This window comes from Lampetra fluviatilis, chromosome 69 (assembly GCF_964198595.1).
Source record: "Lampetra fluviatilis chromosome 69, kcLamFluv1.1, whole genome shotgun sequence".
Taxonomy (NCBI): domain Eukaryota; kingdom Metazoa; phylum Chordata; class Hyperoartia; order Petromyzontiformes; family Petromyzontidae; genus Lampetra; species Lampetra fluviatilis.
This window is the reverse complement of record NC_136343.1, coordinates 1,929,146-1,949,109: the sequence shown is the minus strand read 5'-3', so window position 1 is coordinate 1,949,109 and position 19,964 is coordinate 1,929,146. Positions and strand designations below refer to the sequence as shown.

The 19,964-nt window shown below is 46.4% G+C and overlaps 1 protein-coding gene across 1 annotated transcript; it reads right to left on the bottom strand.

Annotated features, from left to right (window-relative positions):
• Window positions 1–934: 934 nt before the first annotated feature.
• On the bottom strand, window positions 935–19,368 carry LOC144952740 (E3 ubiquitin/ISG15 ligase TRIM25-like). The gene is made up of 7 exons (XM_078883231.1): window positions 19,296–19,368; window positions 15,589–16,226; window positions 11,025–11,120; window positions 8,842–9,075; window positions 8,504–8,526; window positions 4,540–4,634; window positions 935–3,417 (listed from the first exon to the last, which is right to left on the bottom strand). The coding sequence occupies exons 2-7, from the start codon at window positions 16,147–16,149 to the stop codon at window positions 2,867–2,869; spliced, it is 1,560 nt and encodes a 519-aa protein (XP_078739357.1). The 5' UTR covers window positions 16,150–16,226; window positions 19,296–19,368; the 3' UTR covers window positions 935–2,866.
• Between the last annotated feature and the right edge of the window lie 596 nt (window positions 19,369–19,964).

Here is a 19,964-nt window from a genome sequence, read left to right as displayed (position 1 = left end):
CACCATGGCCAAGACCAAAGAGCTCTCCAAGGATGTCAGGGACAAGATTGTAGACCTACACAAGGCTGGAATGGGCCACAAGACCATCGCCAAGCAGCTTGGTGAGAAGGTGACAACAGTTGGTGCGATTATTCGCAAATGGAAGAAACACAAAAGAACTGTCAATCTCCCACGGCCTGGGGCTCCATGCAAGATCTCACCTCGTGGAGTTGCAATGATCATGAGAACGGTGAGGAATCAGCCCAGAACTACACGGGAGGATCTTGTCAATGATCTCAAGGCAGCTGGGACCATAGTCACCAAGAAAACAGTTGGTAACACACTACGCCGTGAAGGACTTAAATCCTGCAGCACCCGCAAGGTCCCCCTGCTCAAGAAAGCACAAATACATGCCCGTCTGAAGTTTGCCAATGAACATCTGAATGATTCAGAGGACAACTGGGTGAAAGTGTTGTAGTCAGATGAGACCAAAATGGAGCTCTTTGGCATCAACTCAACTCGCCGTGTTTGGAGGAGGAGGAATGCTTCCTATGACCCCAAGAACACCATCTTCACCGTCAAACATGGAGGTGGAAACATTATGCTTTGGGGGTGTTTTTCTGCTAAGGGGACAGGACAACTTTACCGCATCAAAGGGACGATGGACGGGGCCATGTACCATCAAATCTTGGGTGAGACCGTCCTTCCCTCAGCCAGGGCATTGAAAATGGGTCGTGGATGGGTTTTCCAGCATGACAATGACCCAAAACACACGGCCAAGGCAACAAAGGAGTGGCTCAAGAAGAACCACATTAAGGTCCTGGAGTGGCCTAGCCAGTCTCCAGACCTTAATCCCATAGAAAATCTGTGGAGGGAGCTGAAGGTTCGAGTTGCCAAACGTCAGCCTCGAAACCTTAATGACTTGGAGAAGATCTGCAAAGAGGAGTGGGACAAAATCCCTCCTGAGATGTATGCAAACCTGGTGACCAACTACAAGAAACGTCTGACCTCTGTGATTTCCAACAAGGGTTTTGCCACCAAGCACTAAGTCATGTTTTGCAGAGGGGTCAAATACTTATTCCCTCATTAAACTGCAAATCAATGTATAGCCTTTTTTACATGCGTTTTTCTGGATTTTGATGTTGTTATTCTGTCTCTTACTGTTCAAATAAACCTACCATTAAAATTATAGACTGATCATTTCTTTGTCAGTGGGCAAACATACAAAATCAGCAGGGGATCAAATACTTTTTTCCCTCACTGTATGTATGTTGAACTTATTTCGCACCGTAGATATCAACCGTGCTATTCGGAGGTGAGGGGTGAGGACAACAACCTATACACAACAATCAGTTCTAAAGAAATTAGTTTTCAATCTCCGTCAGATCCAGATGCCGCTATATCTGTTATTTCAGAATGCTTGTCTGAAGTCGCTGTTTGAACAAAGCAAATCTGACTTCTATACTGGTGTCTTGAGTTCTCGCCCCGGTTAAACACAATGAACAAAAATAACAGCCCGAACTACAAAGACGTTACAAAGACGTTACCATGGTGATGGTGGTAGTGTTGGTAATGGTGGTGATGATGATGGTGGTGTTGTTGATCATGGTAGTAATGATGGTAGTGATGGTGATGATGATGGTGGTGATGGTTGTGATGATAGTAAGAATGTTGATGGTGATAATCGTGGTGGTTATGTAGGCGGTAATGATGCTGCTGCTGCTGATGGTGATCATGGTGGTGGTGATGATGTCAGTGGTGGTGGTAATGATGGTGATGAGGGAGATGGTGGTAATGGTCGTGATGAGGGTAATGGTGGGAATGATGGTGATGGTGGTTTTCACGGTGAGGATAGTGATGATGATGGTGGTGATGATGGTCGTGATGGTGGATGTGATAATGGTGATGATTATGGCAGTTTTTGTGGTGTTTGATGTTCATGATGGTGATGATTTTGATGGTAAGCATGGTGATGTGGGTGCTGATAGTGATGATGATAATGATGGTGATCATGGTGGTGATAATAATGATGGTAGTGATGATAGTAGTGGTGTTAGTCGTGGTATTGATGGTGATGAGCTTGATGTTGGTGGTGATGATGCTGATGGTAGTTTTGACGGTGGTGATTATGTTGATGGTGGTGATGATGGTCATAATGATGGTGATGATAGTGGTGATGTTAAGTAATGATTATGATGATGATGGGGTGATAGTGATAATAGTAATAATGGTGGTGATTGTGGTTGATAGTGATGATGATGATGATGGTGGTGATGATGTTGGTGGTGCTGTTGGTAATCATGATGATGGCGATGATGGTGGTAGTGATGATTATGGTGATTATGATGATGGTGGTGATGACAGTGGTGATGATGATGGTGTGATGATGGTGGTGATGGTGGTGATGGTAGTGATGATGAGATGATGGTGATGATTACAGTGATGATGATGGGGTGATGATGATGGTAATGATGGTGAATCGTAGGGATGAGGAGGCGTGGTGACGCGAGTGCACACTGCAGGCGAAGGAGCGACCACACGAACCTCCGATTTGTGCTGCACCGGCGACATCGCTCACGCACGCCAACCTGAACCTCACCCTCTCCCCTCACCCTACCCCTCCATGCTCACCTCACCTCACCCTTTCCTCAATTTTCACCTCACCCTCCCATCACCTCACCCTCTCTCTACCCCCTCCTTCACATCCTCTCCTCACCCACTCCTCACCCTCTCCGTCACCTTACCCTCCATTCTGCCCTCACCATCACCGTACCTCACCCTCTGTTCCACCTTCCCCTCACCCTCACTTCACCCTCTCCTCACCATCCACCCTCTCCTCCGTTTATTGGGTTTCTGTCTCGGTTTCTTGAGTTTCTATCTCTCATCCTCAGGATGCACGACTCAGATCCACGATCTTCAATGGTTCTTTCAAACACCCCATCCACATCACAGGGTAGAGAGGCTGCAAGAATCTCCGCCGAACCTCGTGGATCACCTCCATGGAGTCGGCGCGGTAAAACGCCAGGAGTTCACCCTCCAAGTGCAGATGAAGGCCGATTCTGCGGGGGGAGGGGGCCCCCTTCACCGACAGTGCAGTCTTCACTCCACCATGAACCACTGATAAGTTGTTGTTACATTTCTCTAAACACCAGGACGCGTCGCTCCCTCCCAGCTGCTGTGCCTCACCACTCCCTTTCCGCGGGATCGTCCCGTACGCGACTCCAACCCGCCACCACTTCGCGTCCCCCACGTCCACCTCCCAGTAGTGGAGGCCCAACGAGAAGCTCTCACAGCACAGGGCTTGTGCACAGCAATCAAACCGGTGTGGGTGATCGGGGCGACCCTGGGAGTCACCGGTCCACGTCATCGTCCTGAGATCCGAGGAGATCTGGAGTTGGTTATTCGCCGAGTTTGTGTCCAGAGTCGGTGAGCGTCGGTCTGTGACAACAGCGATGACAACATCACTACGGAACAGCATCATCACCATCATCCACCATCACCACCATCAACATCACCAACCATCATTTTCACCATCAACAAAAACATCACAAACATCACAAACATCACCAGCCATCCTCGCCATGAATATCAATGACAACAACATAAACATCACCATTACCACCATCATCAACACTATGAACATCAACATCATTATCGCATTAAGCAACAGTACCACCATCATTATCACCACCACTAGCACCATCACTACCATCACCACGACCATCACCACTATCCCCATCACCATCTTCATCACTATCACCAATATCACCAACACGACCAGCATCATGACCATCACAACGACCATCAAAATCATCATCACCATCACTACCATGATCACCATAACCAATACCATCAGCAAAACCATCACAACCATCACCAATGTCACCTTCTTTATAATCACCACGACCATCACTCCCATCACCATTCCCATAACTCACATTATCACTAACAGCATCATTACCACCACCCTCATCATGACGACTATCACCATCATTATGACCATTATCAGCATCAGGAACTAATTTGAGGTTGAAACTGCCTAGTAGAGACCCAGGACTTGATAAGATATCACCTGCCACTGATGTTAGCCATGGCAGGTAATCAAACCCAGGTAACTGGGTTCGTAGTGCAGTGTGCTAACCACTAAACCACCGCTCCCCCCCACACACACATGCATATACATTCACAGGCACAAACTGCATCTCAACATCACAATTACCCCTGACTCGTAATGCTGATTATTTACCCAAGAACACCACACTTAGTCTCATGGCTGTGTTCAGTAGGGTCCTGGAATGGGCTGTGAACAAAAACAAAGATCCTCTGTGTAGCCTCAACAGACCATTGGGGCAAGTGCTGCTAGCGAGTGTCTATGAAGACCGGCAAGGCACACGAGGTGGGTGGCCAGAACCACACCCGACCACCTTTGTCTCCCTAGTGGTGATGTTTACACAAAACTAGGTAATTATTTGAGGCTGAATCGACCTCGTGCACACACACACGGTGATAATTTATTGGGAAGATGGCCCCATCACCCATGTTTCACACTGAAGAACTCACACAGGAGTTTGGCCACAGTTCCCTCGGTGCCTTTAAGCGAAGCAATGTCCTCTTGGTTGGGAGCTGAGGGTGGAGCTTCTCTAGGCCGCCCTATCCTGTGAAAGCAGATCAGACACGGCCATCACTCACAGGATCATCACAGTTCCATCACATAGACACACATCACACAAAGCATCACGACTCACATCACAATCATTCACAGCATCACCACATACAGCATTAATTCTAGATTTGAAGCTTTCGTGACTGCAAGGATTCATACTCTTAGGTTTTGTCGGTAAAGTCACGTAGGTAAAAATAATAAAATAATAAATGAAAATAAATCAATTAAATCACGACGTTTCGGAGGCAACACAAGCTTCCGTCTTCAGGTGGAACCGTCACAGCACGATTGCTGTATCAAGTAAAGAAAATTCCAAGAGACCCAACCTTGTATATATACTTGTTGAGGGGGGAGGAGCCAGGGTGGGCAGCGGGAGAGGCTGCGGCGACTGCTGCTGGGACTGTGCCTTTGTTATGTAGATGGCAGAAGCAGGAAAGCATTTCAGGACAAAGCAACCCCCTGCTATGTTGCTGGGTGGGTAAAACTTAAAGTAGGAAACCAGTGTGTGAAAAAATAAGGTAAAACATGATAAAAAAACAAAACTGGCTGTCTATCAGTAAACTGTACGTTAACTAAAGAATAGTGCCTGTTAAATAAGATGGTTCAAATATGTGTAATTAAATCTTTTTTTGTATGGGGAATGACATCTTTCCAATGATTACTCAGTTTGTACCCATCATCACGGTGTTTGTATATCTGGATGGCTTCGTGTACAAACCTTTGATGGTAGCCAGGAGGTTTGCAGAGCACCTTGGTCTCGGAAAAGACAATCTCATGAGAGCCCACAGCAATGATCGGCAACGGCGGATGACTCAATTTTGCCGTGTTTCAGATCTGACTTGTGCTCGCGGACACGATCAGAGATATGACGTTTCGTTTCTCCAATGTAACAATCACCACAGCTGCAACTCAGTTTGTAGACTCCAGGGTATTGTAATTCAGGAATGACATCTTTCACAGATGGAATTAGATCACGGATTTTATGTACTGTACTGAATCGGACTTGGATCTTATGTTTGTTTAGAATTTTAGAGATCTTTTTGGTCACACCTGCTATGTATGGCAACGTGATAGTTTTGATCGGAGTTTCAAGTGGCTGTTTCTGTATGGTCGGAGAAACAGCCTGGCGTATGGTGCGGTCAGAGTCTCCGTTCATCCTGAGGGCCCGATGTACATGTCTTAATTCACTGGCCAGGTGGTGTTGGTCAGAAATGCCATGAGCTCTGTGGTATAGTGTTTTGATGAGAGAATTATTTTGAGACGGGTGGTGGTGGGAATCAGGTTTCAAGTAGGAATCTGTGTGGGTGACTTTCCTGTAGACAGAATGTCCCAAGGATCCGTCAGGTCTCCTCTCAAACAGAATATCTAAGAATGGTAGTTTGCATTCTTTCTCCACTTCCATGGTAAAATCTAATGGATGGGTGTCGGAATTGATGTGGTCCAAAAAGTGGTTCAATGCTGGGAGGCCATGTGGCCAAATGACGAAAGTATCATCCACATACCTCTTCCACAGGGAAGGACGCAAGGTGGACGTCTGGATGGCGTCTGATTCAAACTTTTCCATGAACACATTGGCTATTACTGGTGACAAGGGGGAGCCCATAGGGGTACCCTCATTATGTTTGTAGAAGGAGCTATTCCAGGTAAAATAAGTGTTGGTGAGGCAATGCCTAACCAACGCAGGTACATCCGACGTTTGGTCGACTTCCCTAATCGAACCAACCAAACGTCCCTCCTTAAAACCCTCGGCTGCTAGACCTCCCAGATTATATGGTCTTCCCAAGATCCATAAATAAGGCACCCCACTACGTCCCATAGTGTCCACTATCAACTCTCCTACCTACAAACTAGACCGTTTTCTATCAGATACTCTACTCCCCTTCACTGGCAAGACCGCTTCAGCAGTACTTAACTCAACCCAATTGGTCTCTATGGTCAAGGACATGGTACTGTCTCCTGACGATATCCTCGTCAGTTTTAATGTTGTATCTCTGTTTACCAAAGTTCCAGTGCCTGACACCTTAACAATTATTGAAGACTTGGTCAACATGGATTGAATTCGGATGTACCTGCGTTGGTTAGGCATTGCCTCACCAACACTTATTTTACCTGGAATGGCTCCTTCTACAAACAGAATGAGGGTACCCCTATGGGCTCCCCCTTGTCACCAGTAATAGCCAATGTGTTCATGGAAAAGTTTGAATCAGACGCCATCCAGACGTCCACCTTGCGTCCTTCCCTGTGGAAGAGGTATGTGGATGATACTTTCGTCATTTGGCCACATGGCCTCCCAACATTGAACCACTTTTTGGACCACATAAATTCCGACACCCATCCATTAGATTTACCATGGAAGTGGAGAAAGATGGCAAACTACCATTCTTAGATATTCTGTTTGAGAGGAGACCTGACGGATCCTTGGGACATTCTTTCTACAAGAAAGTCACCCACACAGATGCCTGCTTGAAACCTGATTCCCACCACCACCCGTCTCAGAATAATTCTCTCATCAAAACACTATACCACAGAGCTCATGGCATTTCTGACCAACACCACCTGGCCAGTGAATTAAGACATGTACATCGGGCCCTCAGGATGAACGGAGACTCTGACCGCACCATCCGCCAGGCTGTTTCTCCCACCATACAGAAACAGCCACTTGAAACTCCGATCAAAACTATCACGTTGCCATACATAGCAGGCGTGACCAAAAAGATGTCTAAAATTCTAAACAAACATAAGATCCAAGTCCGATTCAGTACAGTACATAAAATCCGTGATCTAATTCCATCTGTGAAAGATGTCATTCCTGAATTACAATACCTTGGAGTCTACAAACTGAGTTGCAGCTGTGGTGATTGTTACAATGGAGAAACTAAATGTCATATCTCTGATCGTGTCCGCGAGCACAAGTCAGATCTGAAATACGGCTAAATTGAGTCATCCGTCATTGCCGATCATTGCTACAACGCTGTGGGCTCTCATGAGATTGTCTTTTCCGAGACCAAGGAGCTCTGCAAACCTCCTGGCTACTATCAAAGGTTTGTACACGAAGCCATCCAGATATACAAACACAGACATAACTTCAACCGTGATAATGGGTACAAACTGAGTAATCATTGGAAAGATGTAATTAACCATACAAAAAAAGATTTAACTACACATTTAAACCATATTATTTAACAAACGTACAGTTTACTGATAGACAGCCAGTTTGGTTTTGTATCATGTTTTACCTTATTTTTTACACGCTGGTTTCCTGCTTTAAGTTTTACCCACCCAGCAACATAGCAGGGGGTTGCTTTGTCCTGAAATGCTTTTCTGCTTCTGCCATCTACATAACAAAGGCACAGTCCCAGCAGCAGTCGCCGCAGCCTCTCCCGCTGCCCACCCTGGCTCCTCCCCGCTCAACCAGTTTACATAACAAAGGCTTAGTCCCAGCAGCAGCAGCCGCAGTCTCTCCCGCGGCCCATCCTGGCTCCTCCCCCCTCAACCAGTATATATACAAGGTCGGGTCTCTTGGAATTTTCTTTACTTGATACAGCAATCGTACTGGGACGGTTCCACCTGAAGACGGAAGCTTGTGTTGCCTCCGAAACGTCGTGATTTAATTGATTTATTTTCATTTATTATTATTATTATTTTATTTTATTATTTTTTCCTACGTGACTTTACGGAAAAAACCTAAGAGTACACATACAGCATGATCACTCGCAGCATCATCACAATCAACACAACCACTCACAGTTTCACCACTGACAGCATCATCACACAGCATCCCCACACACAGCCAGTGTCTCACTGCCCGTGCCTCGCAATCAGTCCCATGTTGTCGTGTTGCGAGTGATAGTGGTCTTTTACCTGCACGTCTCCTCCAGGTGCCCCTATGGGAGAGAGAGAGAGGGAGAGGTGCATGACTGTGACTCTGCCTCGATTCCCATGGGATCAGCGGATTTCCCACTCCAACACCGCGGGTGGAATTTACACCACAAAGTCTTGGCTTATGACCTCATGAGCATCAACACTGACTTACATTGCAAACATCGTCGTGAGTGGGGATGACGGCACGCAAGGACCGAGCAAAATTTCCGGCCGTGCGTGACAAAGCACAGTCGATGTGAAAACCTCATTCACGATCCTCAACTCTGACGCTGCCGAGGGCTCTGTGCAAATAGCGACACCAGAGACTCATCGCTCACCTGCAGGAAGGCGAGCGAGTCTCTCTCCTGCGCTAGGCCCTCCAGACGAGCGGCTGCTGCCTGGAGCTCGCCGATCTCGCGCTTGTAGTGAGCGATGTTCTTCTCGATCTGGGTCAGCAGCTCGCGCTGCTTCTTGGACGCACGAGCCAGAGCCGCCTTCTCGTCCTCGTCCAGAGCTGCTCTCATGCGGGCGAACTCGACTTTGATTCGCTGTCTCACCCCGGTCATCGATCCCTGCCAGGGCGTGTGATATGTTTTTATTAACTAATTCACGAAGGAGTTCATCTCGCAATGGTTGATCTATGTCTTATGGAGGTGGCGTTGACACCACTCTTTCCTGAATCATAAATGGAAAAACAACTGTGGCCACACAATGCAAACTATTGGCAATAAAGTAAACTTATAGAGACCCATAGATATACCTCGCGATCCATAGAGATACATAAAGACTCAGATATAGAGACCCGTAGAGAAACACAGAGACACATGAAGACAAATAGAGATGCATATAGGCTCAAATATTTGAGTCAATATAGGGCAGTGTGACTGTGGTCATACAACCCAAACTATGGATGTATACTAAACCCATGGCGACACTCAGAGATACACCGAGACCCATTGAGATGCATTAACGTCAATCCACACTCGTGCCACTGTGGGTATGCAACCCACACTATGGGAGACGTTTTGACCTGTAACCCCGGTGACCTGTGCATCACGACCTCAGTAGCCAATTAACAATTCAATTGTCACCTATCATAACCCTGCAAATTACACAGGACTCAATCGCAAAAATTACATCACAATTCTGAGAAAAATAAGGAATTTAAATAATAATTAAATATGAACCCCACCTTTTCGGAGAGTTGCGCAAGGTGTGTGTAATGCGAGCAGAGTTGCAAAGCAAAAGGTCATAATTAAAGCTGCCTGATCAGCAACGCCTCCAAGCTGTATTCCTACCACAAAACAAGCCCAGCTGGGACTAGACACGAGAGCTGGGTTTCGTGACTGGGCAGTGATAAGATCGGTGCACCGGTGAGAACTGGACATGCAATTTGGTAACCGTACCTCGAAGTGTCTCTGTGCTGTCGAATACGCCTTTTAAATTAAAATGAACTTTAATGCTCATGTAATGCGGGCGTAAAGGGCTTGGCGGATGTGACGTCATGTGGGGGAGGAGTCAGGGTCACGTGAGAGGGAGATGGTATAGCGGTGAGACAGGAAGAGATCGGGGCAGTCGGGCAAGGAAAGAATGGAGACTGGACGAGGGTGAGGCCAAGGAGGGCGAAAGCTGGGAGCAGCGAGGGCAGCCGGAGAGGCTGCGTGTGAGAGACAGCAGCGAGGCTGCTAGGGGCTACAGCAGCCAGCCTGGAGCTGCAGAGCAAGAGGGCTACGGGAGCGACAGCAGCCGGAGGGGCTGCGTGTGGGGGAACAGCAGCAAGGCTGCTAGAGGCTACAGGAGCGACACGAGGAGACCAGCAAAGAGGCTATTGGCGGCGACGGGTGCGGCAGCAGCGTCGGCGCCGAGCGGAGGGTCTGAGAGTGAGACAGCCGTGTGGGAAGAGAAGAACGAACCCGAATAAAGGACACCAGACCAGATACTGTGGTCGAGTCCATTTATTACAATCACATAGCCAATTTCAATATACTGAATGGGAGTGTACTACGTGAATAGGTTACGTGAATATGCACATCGTATAAAGCACACTGCATGCATTCAGTGTATTGCGCGGTTGTGGCTTTACAGATATTACTCATTACTGATGTTTGTCATCGCTGGGAGTTGATCTCAGGTGACTTGAGTTCATAGCACAATGCGATACATATTGTAAACATATATATAATGTGAACCCTGCCACCAATGTACTGGATAACAGGTATGTGCCACCTCATCTGGCCAGAATAGATATATAACAGAAGATGAAGTGGCAGTTCACATGGGGATATCAGGCTCCCATCCTAAGAATGTGGAATTTCCACGATTAATTCAGTTCCACATTGCAGATGAGAACCACTTCTTTGCTTGTCCTGGGTATTGAGGCGCATTGACCGTTGTGTCTTTAGTCCCACGATGTTTTTCAGAGCCAATGGAAGTCCACGTGAATGAATGGAGTTGTCCTCCATCACAAACCCTACTCAGGGTGGAGTTACGAGGGTCACAGGGTCCGTTCCAGATGCGGTACCTGCACGTCCCTGTGAGCGGCCTCCATCTGCTTTATGGACTCCTCCGCCTCCCTCCTCTTCTCCTCCACCGCCCGCGTCTCCTCTCCCACTTGTTTCTGTGAGAGACGTCACCAGGGAAGATTACACTCACTCTCTGAGCGCCCCCTCTCACCCCCGCTCCACACGGACCCCTCCACAGTGACGGTTCCATCTCCAGGCTGCAGCGACCCCTGTGCAGCAATGGAGGCTGGGGGAGCGAGCACTGCAGGAAACCGATTTCACGAGGAGCTCACACGACTGCTGGAGCATTTTGTGTTTAGTTGTCATTCCCCCGCACCTCCGATAAGCACGGTTGGCTATGTTTGGTGCACTCTCTGTTCCAGCTACTTCCCTCCGGCAGAAGGCTGCGGTCCATCAGGACCAAAACCTTACGTCATAAAAACAGTTTCTTCCCATCCGCTGTTGGCCTCTTCAGCAAGGCCAAGGGTTTAAAATGACTTTTACACTTACTTTAACATTTTATCTACAAAATTACACCTTGCCATATTTACAACATGTTACCCTATTTGTATTTTAAGATTGTATATTACGGCTAGTTTACATTTTATATTGTATACTTATTAAAATTTTTACATACTTTAGCCCCTTAGTATTAGTTAGACTTTGTCATTTTAGTATAGTTAGACTGTATACCACTTATTTAAGTTTTAAGATTCCTACATGTTGAATGTATGCACCTTCCTGCCATAGTAAATTCCTTGTCTGTGCAAACTTTCATGGCGAATAAAACCCTTTCTGATTCTGATTATTGCTGGGCTCACATAGCACGCGCAGGAGCCTAAGCCTGTGGACCCAATCACTCTCCACTGGTACCTGAGTCGTGGGCGGGGCTACCTGAGCAGTGGGTGGGGCTCTGAGTAGTGAGTAGGGCTCTGAGTAATTGGTGGAAAAGGCACCGCGAAATGTTAATCTGCGTTGCCACGTATACAGGAGGTCGTGGTTTCGATCCTGACCCTGACACCTGTATATTTGGAATTTGTTCTTCCCATGGTCGCATGGATTTTTGTCCAGGTCCTCCAGTTTTTCCTTTACATTTAGAAACGTGCGTTTAGAGCAGGGGTCCTCAAACTACGGCCCGCGGGCCACATGCGGCCCGCCGAGGACATTTATCCGGCCCATGGTCACTAATTGGGCTGCGCTTGTGAGCACTAATTGGGCTGCGCTGGTGAGCACTCATTGGGCTGCGCTGGTGAGCACTCATTGGGCTGCGGTGGCGAGCACTGATTGAGCTGCGGCGGTGGGCACTCATTGTGCCCACCGCACTGCGATCTGTGAACAAAACTGCAGGTGTAATTAACTTTTTAATGGCACCCGCACCAGTGTGAGCCTGGGGTAAAAGCGGAGTTCCCCCAATCAGACTGCATTGATGGGCAGTGCAGTCTGTATGTCTCTGTGTGGGCAAAGTTATTGCTGGTATATTGTTTTTGTAGCGCTGTATATATATAGGTATTTTACTAATAGCAATTTTGACTCCCTAGGAAACAATGATGTCAAGAAAGAGAAAAATTGACTCGGAGTGTAGGATATTCAAAGAACAGTGGACTTATGATTACTTTTTCATGCAGTACAAGGAAAGAGCTGTGTGTCTGATATGCCAGAATATAGTGTCTGTGTTCAAAGAATACAATTTACGCCGACACTATGAAACTCAACATAAAGATAAATATGATTGTTTGGTCGGAGAAGTGAGAAAAGATAAAATATTAAAACTGAAAAATACATTAACAACTCGGCAAAATACTTTTGTGAAGCAGAAGCAGCTAAATATTTCATCACTGCGAGCAAGTTTTCAAGTTGCCAAGCTAATAGCGTGCACTGGCAGACCATTCGTGGAGGGAGAATTTGTTAAAGAATGCCTTCTATCTGTTGCCAAAGAGATGTGTCCAGAGAAGGCCGATTTATTTAGTACAGTGAGTCTTTCAGGACCTACAATTACACGGAGGATTGAAGAAATGGAAGACAATTTGCATCAGCATTTGCAAAACTCCACAAAAAAACTTTCCTATTTTTCCTTGGCACTCGACGAAAGCAATGATGTTCGTGATTCTGCACAACTTCTAATTTTTATTCGTGGGACGAATGACGATTTCGAAGTCACAGAAGAGCTTGCTGCACTGCAAAGCATCAAAGGAACAACTACAGGAGAGGATATCTATGAAAAGGTTTGCAAAACTGTGCATGGTTTGGAGCTGAACTGGGCTCAACTAGCCAGTGTGACAACTGATGGTGCTCCTAGCATGGTGGGGTCTAAGAAAGAAGTAATTGCTCGCATTAACCAAGAGATGGACAAACATAACCATTCTCATCCAATAGCCATACACTGCCTCATCCACCAACAAGCGCTGTGTAGTAAATCACTGAAGTGGGACTCTGTTATGAAAATTGTGGTATCTTGTGTTAACTTCATTAGAGCTCAAGCCCTAAACCACAGACAATTTCAGGAATTTCTGTCTGAGCTAAATGTTGACTATGAAGATGTTCTGTACTACACAGAAGTCCGTTGGCTGAGTCGAGGGAGAGTTTTAAAACGTTTCTATGACTTACTTCCACAGATTACAGCTTTTCTGCTTTCAAAAAACAAAGAAGTACCAGAGCTCAATGATGCAGAATGGAAATGGCACCTTGCCTTTCTGACAGATGTAACAGAGCTACTCAACAGTTTCAATGTGCAACTTCAAGGAAAGGGGAAGCTCATCTGTGATATGCAATCACATGTCAAAGCATTTGAAGTAAAATTAGGCATTCTCATCAAACAAGTGAAGGAGGAAAACTTCTGCCATCTCCCCACAACTCAAAATCTGTTAGCGGAAAAACCATTGGTTGCATTCCCAAACAAAACATGTGGATTCACTGGAAAAATTGCAAAAGGAGTTACAATTTAGATTTAAAGAGCTTCATCTCCATGAACAGGACATACAGCTTTTCTGTAACCCATTTTCTATTGACATTGAAAATGTGGATACAATTTACCAAATGGAACTGGCTGAACTGCAGAATTGTGACTCTCTGAAAGACGCATTCAAGTCAAGCAGCCTTCATAATTTCTATGAATCTCTCCCCTCTGAGACATATCCTCATCTCAGGAACCATGCACTCAAAATGGCAACCACCTTTGGCAGCACTGATATCTGTGAACAGACTTTTTCCAGAATGAAACATTTGAAATCTCCAACCAGATCTAGACTAACGGATGCACACTTGCATCACTTGTTACGACTAGCAGTGACAAATATGGAACCGGACATTGACCATCTCATTAGCCAAAAGCAGGCCCATATTTCCCATTGAAATACTGGCAAGTTTGTTGATTTAACTTTACTTGTTCTTCATTTTAAATATTGTATTTGTTCTCGTTTTGTTTCTTCACTTCAAAATAAGATATATGCAGTGTGCATAGGAATTTGTTCATAGTTTTTTTTAACTATAGTCCGGCCCTCCAATGGTCTGAGGGACAGTGAACTGGCCCCCTGTTTAAAAAGTTTGAGGACCCCTGGTTTAGAGTATTTGGCTGCTATGAATTTCGACGTCATAAGCCACTTCTTGGAGCTGTCATTTGTGGCCAGGTTTGCGTCTGAAAAAGAGCTACATAGCACTGTGAGCTTCACCTGGTAAAATAAAAAAAAATAGTTTTAGTTACGTTTTACATGGTACAAGGAGGGACTGCCATGTCTCAGTTGAGTGTTGGAGAAATTCGGTGAAGAGAATCTTGATGAAAATATAAATACGGTCACGAAATACTTGGTCTGTCAAGTCCAGTGACCCGGTAGCTGCTGTAGAGTGCGGCGCTAAACTGGGACAGACCGGCACGAGGCTTCCAAGCGGTGAGCACTGCGACTCACGCAGTCCCAGTCGTTTTACATTTCGTTCACATTTTGGGGAATGCTCCTCTATTCCACAAACCACTTTTTTGTATACAAACCACGGTCTATGCACTCACGTCATTTTGAGAAAATATTGTATCCATTAAAGTCCTTCAGTTTTATAAAATATACTAAGAGCACATTTATAAATTTGTCAGATAACAGGATTGATAATAACATGTTTTCGTACTCTTAGGTTTTTTCGGTAAAGTCACGTAGGTAAAAAATTAACTAAAAATTTATAAAAGTAAAATAAAAATCACGACGTTTCGGAGGCAACACAAGCTTCCGTCTTCAGGTGGAACCGTCACAGCACGCTTGCAAGCGTCACAGCACGCTTGCAAGCGTCGTGATTTAAATTGTACTTTTATTAATTGTTATTTCATTTTTTACCTACGTGACTTTACCGAAAAAACCTAAGAGTATGAATCCTTGCAGTCACGAAAGCTTCAAATCTAGAAAGAACATGTTTTCGTATTATTTCTGCACTATAACAACCTCAGCATACTTTATATTAAATCAAGGTTGTTAAAATTTGAAGAAACAATGGGAGGCTGAGAGAGGAATAATATAATATTTAGTTGGATATTATTGTTCAGTTAGTACTTGAAAATAATGACTTCACACAAGAGAGGTTCCAGCTCACACACGCAGACCGTCTCACCTCCCGTGTCTTGTGCTCATCCTCTAGCGTAGCCACATCGTGACCCTTGTGGTCTCCTGCAATGGTGCAGGTTGTGCAGACCAAGCTCTTGTCCTGTCGGCAGTAAAACTTGATCTTCTTTCTGTGTTTCTTGCATTTGCGTTCTTCAGGATTCGTACCTGGATCCACCAGAATGTGGCTACTTAACTTCGCGTTCTCCTGATGAGGCTTTACATGAGTCGCACAGTAGGATATATCACACTTGAGGCAGGTGTTGGAGGCAGCAGTCGTGCCATCGTTGCAAAAGTCACACAAGACCACGGTGGCCAATTCATCTGCGGCACTGCGCTGCTCCACCAGGTTGGCGAGCGTCACGCTCTTGTTCAGCTTGGGCCTCTGAGGGAAGGTCACTCGGCACTGCGGGCAGGAGAAGGACTCTGCCGCATCCCAGGCGCCCTCTACGCACTTGAGGCAGAACGAGTGGCCGCAGCTGAGCGTGCAGGGGCAGCGGAAGGCGTCCAGGCAGATGGTGCAGGTCAACTCCCCTGGGGCATCGATACCGCTGGAAGCTGCACTCGCCATGGCCCCGTGGCTTCACTCAGAGATGGACGCTGGTTGGAGCTCAGGCAGTCTCTGACTGTAGCTCAGGCAGTGGCTAGCTGTGTATGAGACGAAAACACAGGAACAAGCCTTCTGACTGTGAAGGAGGGAAGTACAAACACTTCTGGTTTTATTTCCATATCACGTGATACGCCCTGGATTGTGCTGACAGACAAACCAGTAAGAGTCCTCTGCTCCAGGGGTGGCTGAATAAAGACTCCGGTGACGTCGCCTCGTCTCAAATCCTCATCCTCACACACCTCACCTCATCTCACCTCATCTGAACTCACCTCAATATCTCCTCAACTCACCTAAACTGAACTTGGAGGGGAGCGCTGCTCGTAAACTCGTTGAGCAATCATTTGTGGCCAGGTTGCGTCTGAAAAAATATCTAATAGTTCAGTGGGGTCTTATCTCGTATGATACAACAAAATATTTGTAGTTTGTTTTTATAAATGTCTCTAACTGATTTGTCTACGTTTCCTACACTTTGCACTCCTGTCGTGTTGTTGTATTGCTTGTTGTTATAACGTTCTGACCTGCCCCGACTGGACATGTAAAAAAGAGCTTTATAGCTCATCGGATTCCACCAGTATGAATACTTGTTCTCATTCGGTTGCCTCTACCCTCTCTGCTCCACGATATTTTATATTTCAGCTTCACTTTTCTTGCTTATTTAAATCGTTAAACTACTTAATTAAACAATTAAGATTTGACTTAAAACTTTCGTGACTGAATGAATTCAAATTATATGGTTCTTTCGGTGAAGTCACATAGTGACTTTAGTGACAATACCGAAATAACCAAAGAGTAAAGTGAAAAAAAAATATTATAATTTTATTGTTTTTTTTCTAGTAGTGACTTTACCTAAAGAACCAAAGAGTATGGATTCCTGCTGTCACGAAAGCTTTAAATCAAGATTTATTCACTTTATTTTAATTATTTGATTGTTATTATTTTTTCTTTGATCTACGTGACTTTTTTGAAAGAACCATAGACAATTAAAAAATGTGTCGGGTGTCTAGTTCTCGAGCTGTGAGACGCCTGTGAAGTTGCTCGCCTTCAACTCAGTCATGTGGCTGCGGCTCACTGCTCTGTGTCGTGCAGAGACAAAGCTCCCCTGTGTTGGAGGTGCGGGTGTAGACAGGCTAGTGGAGAGGCGAGCGTAATCTTTAGTCTGAGTGTGATAGGCTAGTGGGGTAAGAAGCTAGTGGAGATACAGCGCGAGCGAGAGTCCATGACAGCTTAGAAAAGTGGGGAGTAACAGGCTAGCGGAGCGAGAGAGAATACGCTCGAAGTAGCAGGCTAGCGGAGGAAGAGAGGAAGAGATTGCGACAGGAGTACGTGGTGTGAACGTGAGGAGCATCCGTGTGGGATGCTGCAAATAAAGTGACACAGGAGAAAAAGACGAAATTGCCCGTGTGAATAAATACCACACTACATATGTGTAGTGCTTGAGATACGCGTCACGCGCTGGGTCGGTGTGCGCGCACGCGGCGGACAGTGAGGGCAAGTGAGGGCGCTGATTGGCTGGTCGTTGTTGTTGTCCAAATTAAGGTGGCGTGATGGTTAAGGGTGCTAGCAGGTGGCAGGGGGTAATTAAGGGTGCAGTGCGCTGATTGGGCGAGAGGGGTTGTTGTCGGAGAGAGGCGCCGGTGTGTCTGGAAAAACAACGCCACGTGGCAGCGGGGGCTGGGGGCGAGTGGCGTCGCCTGATTAATTAGGAGTTAATTGGTTTAGGGATAAAGTGAGGGGTTGTGGAGTGAGACGGGAGTTCGTGCCTGGGAGGAGAGACAGATGGAGAGACGGAGCAGCAGAGTGAGTATAGCGTAGGGTAGCAGTGGAGAAGTGTAGGGTAGCAGTGGAGAAGTGTAGGGTAGCAGTGGAGAAGCGTAGAGCAACAGAGAGACGACGGAGAGTAGGAAGCGGCTGGAGCGTGGAAGGAGAACTGGTGTATAAATTTCGATTTAAAGCTTTCGTGACTGCAGGGATTCATCTTCTTGGTTCTTTCGGTAAAGTCACGTAGAAGGGAAGTAATAAAATAATAAAAAGAAGAACTGGTGTAGTTAGGACTGAGTGGGACGGCGGAGCTGATACAGAGCAGCCGAGTTGGAGAGAGAGAGAGCGGAGAGGAGTGTCGACGGAGGAGTAGAGGGGAGCGAGCGAGGCCAACGGAACGCAGCGAGCGAGCGAGAAGAGTTGTGGGTCGGTGTGAGCGGAGGAACATTGAGCGGTGTTGATGAAGAGTTGTGGGTCGGTGTGAGCGGAGGAACAATGAGCGGCGTTGACGGGAGAGATGTGAAACAATGTACGCGGAATAAAGTAACGAGGAAAGACAAGAAACTGTCGTTTCGGTTCGAGCACTACATATGTATGGGTCTCTGAATAGGGGTCTCTATGGGACTCTGCGGGTCTATGTATGGATATGTGGGTATCTATGGGACTGAGTATGGGTCTCTGTGGGTCTCTGTATGTGTCTATGTATGGGTCTCTAAGTACCAGAATCTGCATTTATACTGCAGGAGGAATCCGAAAAGCTCTGAAACTCTTTCATCACAGGTGTCCAGTCGGGGGCCACTGGGGTCAGAACGTTACAATAACAAACACACAACGCGCGCACAAGACACGACGGGAGGGGCAGCGTACAGGAGAAGTAAACAAATCACTCAACAGATTGTCTACAAACAGCAGCAAGCTGTGTGTATAGAGAGCAGCAGTGCACGCGTGTGGATCACTCGCACACAGCGCGTCACTCTCACCACACCGTCAGTCGCCAGCCGCTTAAACCCCCCCACCACCACCAACTCAACGTCGCGACTTAAAGACACAAATATAAACAGGAGTAGATATTAAATGAAACGTTATTAAAGTTGTTTTTTAATTTCCCTCCCCACCGCCGCCGACCGAGCGTGACCGGCATCGGCCTAGGCCGGCCTACCGAGCACCTCGCGTCTCGGCCGGTACGGATTCTATCCGAGGGACGGTGTCTCTCGCGGCATCGCCTCAGAGGGGTGGTTTAAACGCCTCGGCCTTTTTACGGGGGGGGGGGCTTCTTTGTCTGTCGCTCTCTCTCGGGAGGGGGGGGGAAACAAAGACGGCTGGGAGGGGGGGTGAGGGGGGGGACTCACGGTGATGAGGCGTTGCAGGACTCCAGGCGACTCGGTCAACAACGGGGAACGGAGAACTCGATCCGAATCGATTAGTAGTTATAACGCAGTTGAGGCATCGATTCCAATTCCTCTAGCGACATCGTTGAGTTGGGAGGGGGGTCGTTCTAGAATTCCGACATCATTTTACATCGCGATTCGATTTCCAGTTAAGTTGAATACACTGCAAACACGATCCGAGTCGTGGTTCAAATATTAGTGGATCGATCCACCAATTACATTCAGAATATTTATTGCGATTGCAGGAGTCCAGTCGGGGTCACGGGGTCAGCAAGTTACTGTGTCACTGTAGTGTATGGTGTAGTGTGCAGTGTATAGTGTAGTGTATAGTAGTGTAGTGTATAATATAGTGTATAGGGTAGTGTACAGTAGTGTATATTGTAGTGTATAGTTATGTATAGTGTAATGTATAGTGTCGTGTATAGTAGTGTTTCCTATAGTGTATGGTGTAGTGTAGTGTATAGTAGTGTATAGTATTGTGTAGTGTATAGTGTCGTTTATAGTAATGCATAGTGTAGTCTATTGTAGTGTATTGTGTAGTGTATAGTAGTGTGCTGTGTAGTGTATAGTAGTGTCGTGTATTGTAGAGTATTGTGTAGTATTCAGTGAAGTGTATTGCATAGTGTATAC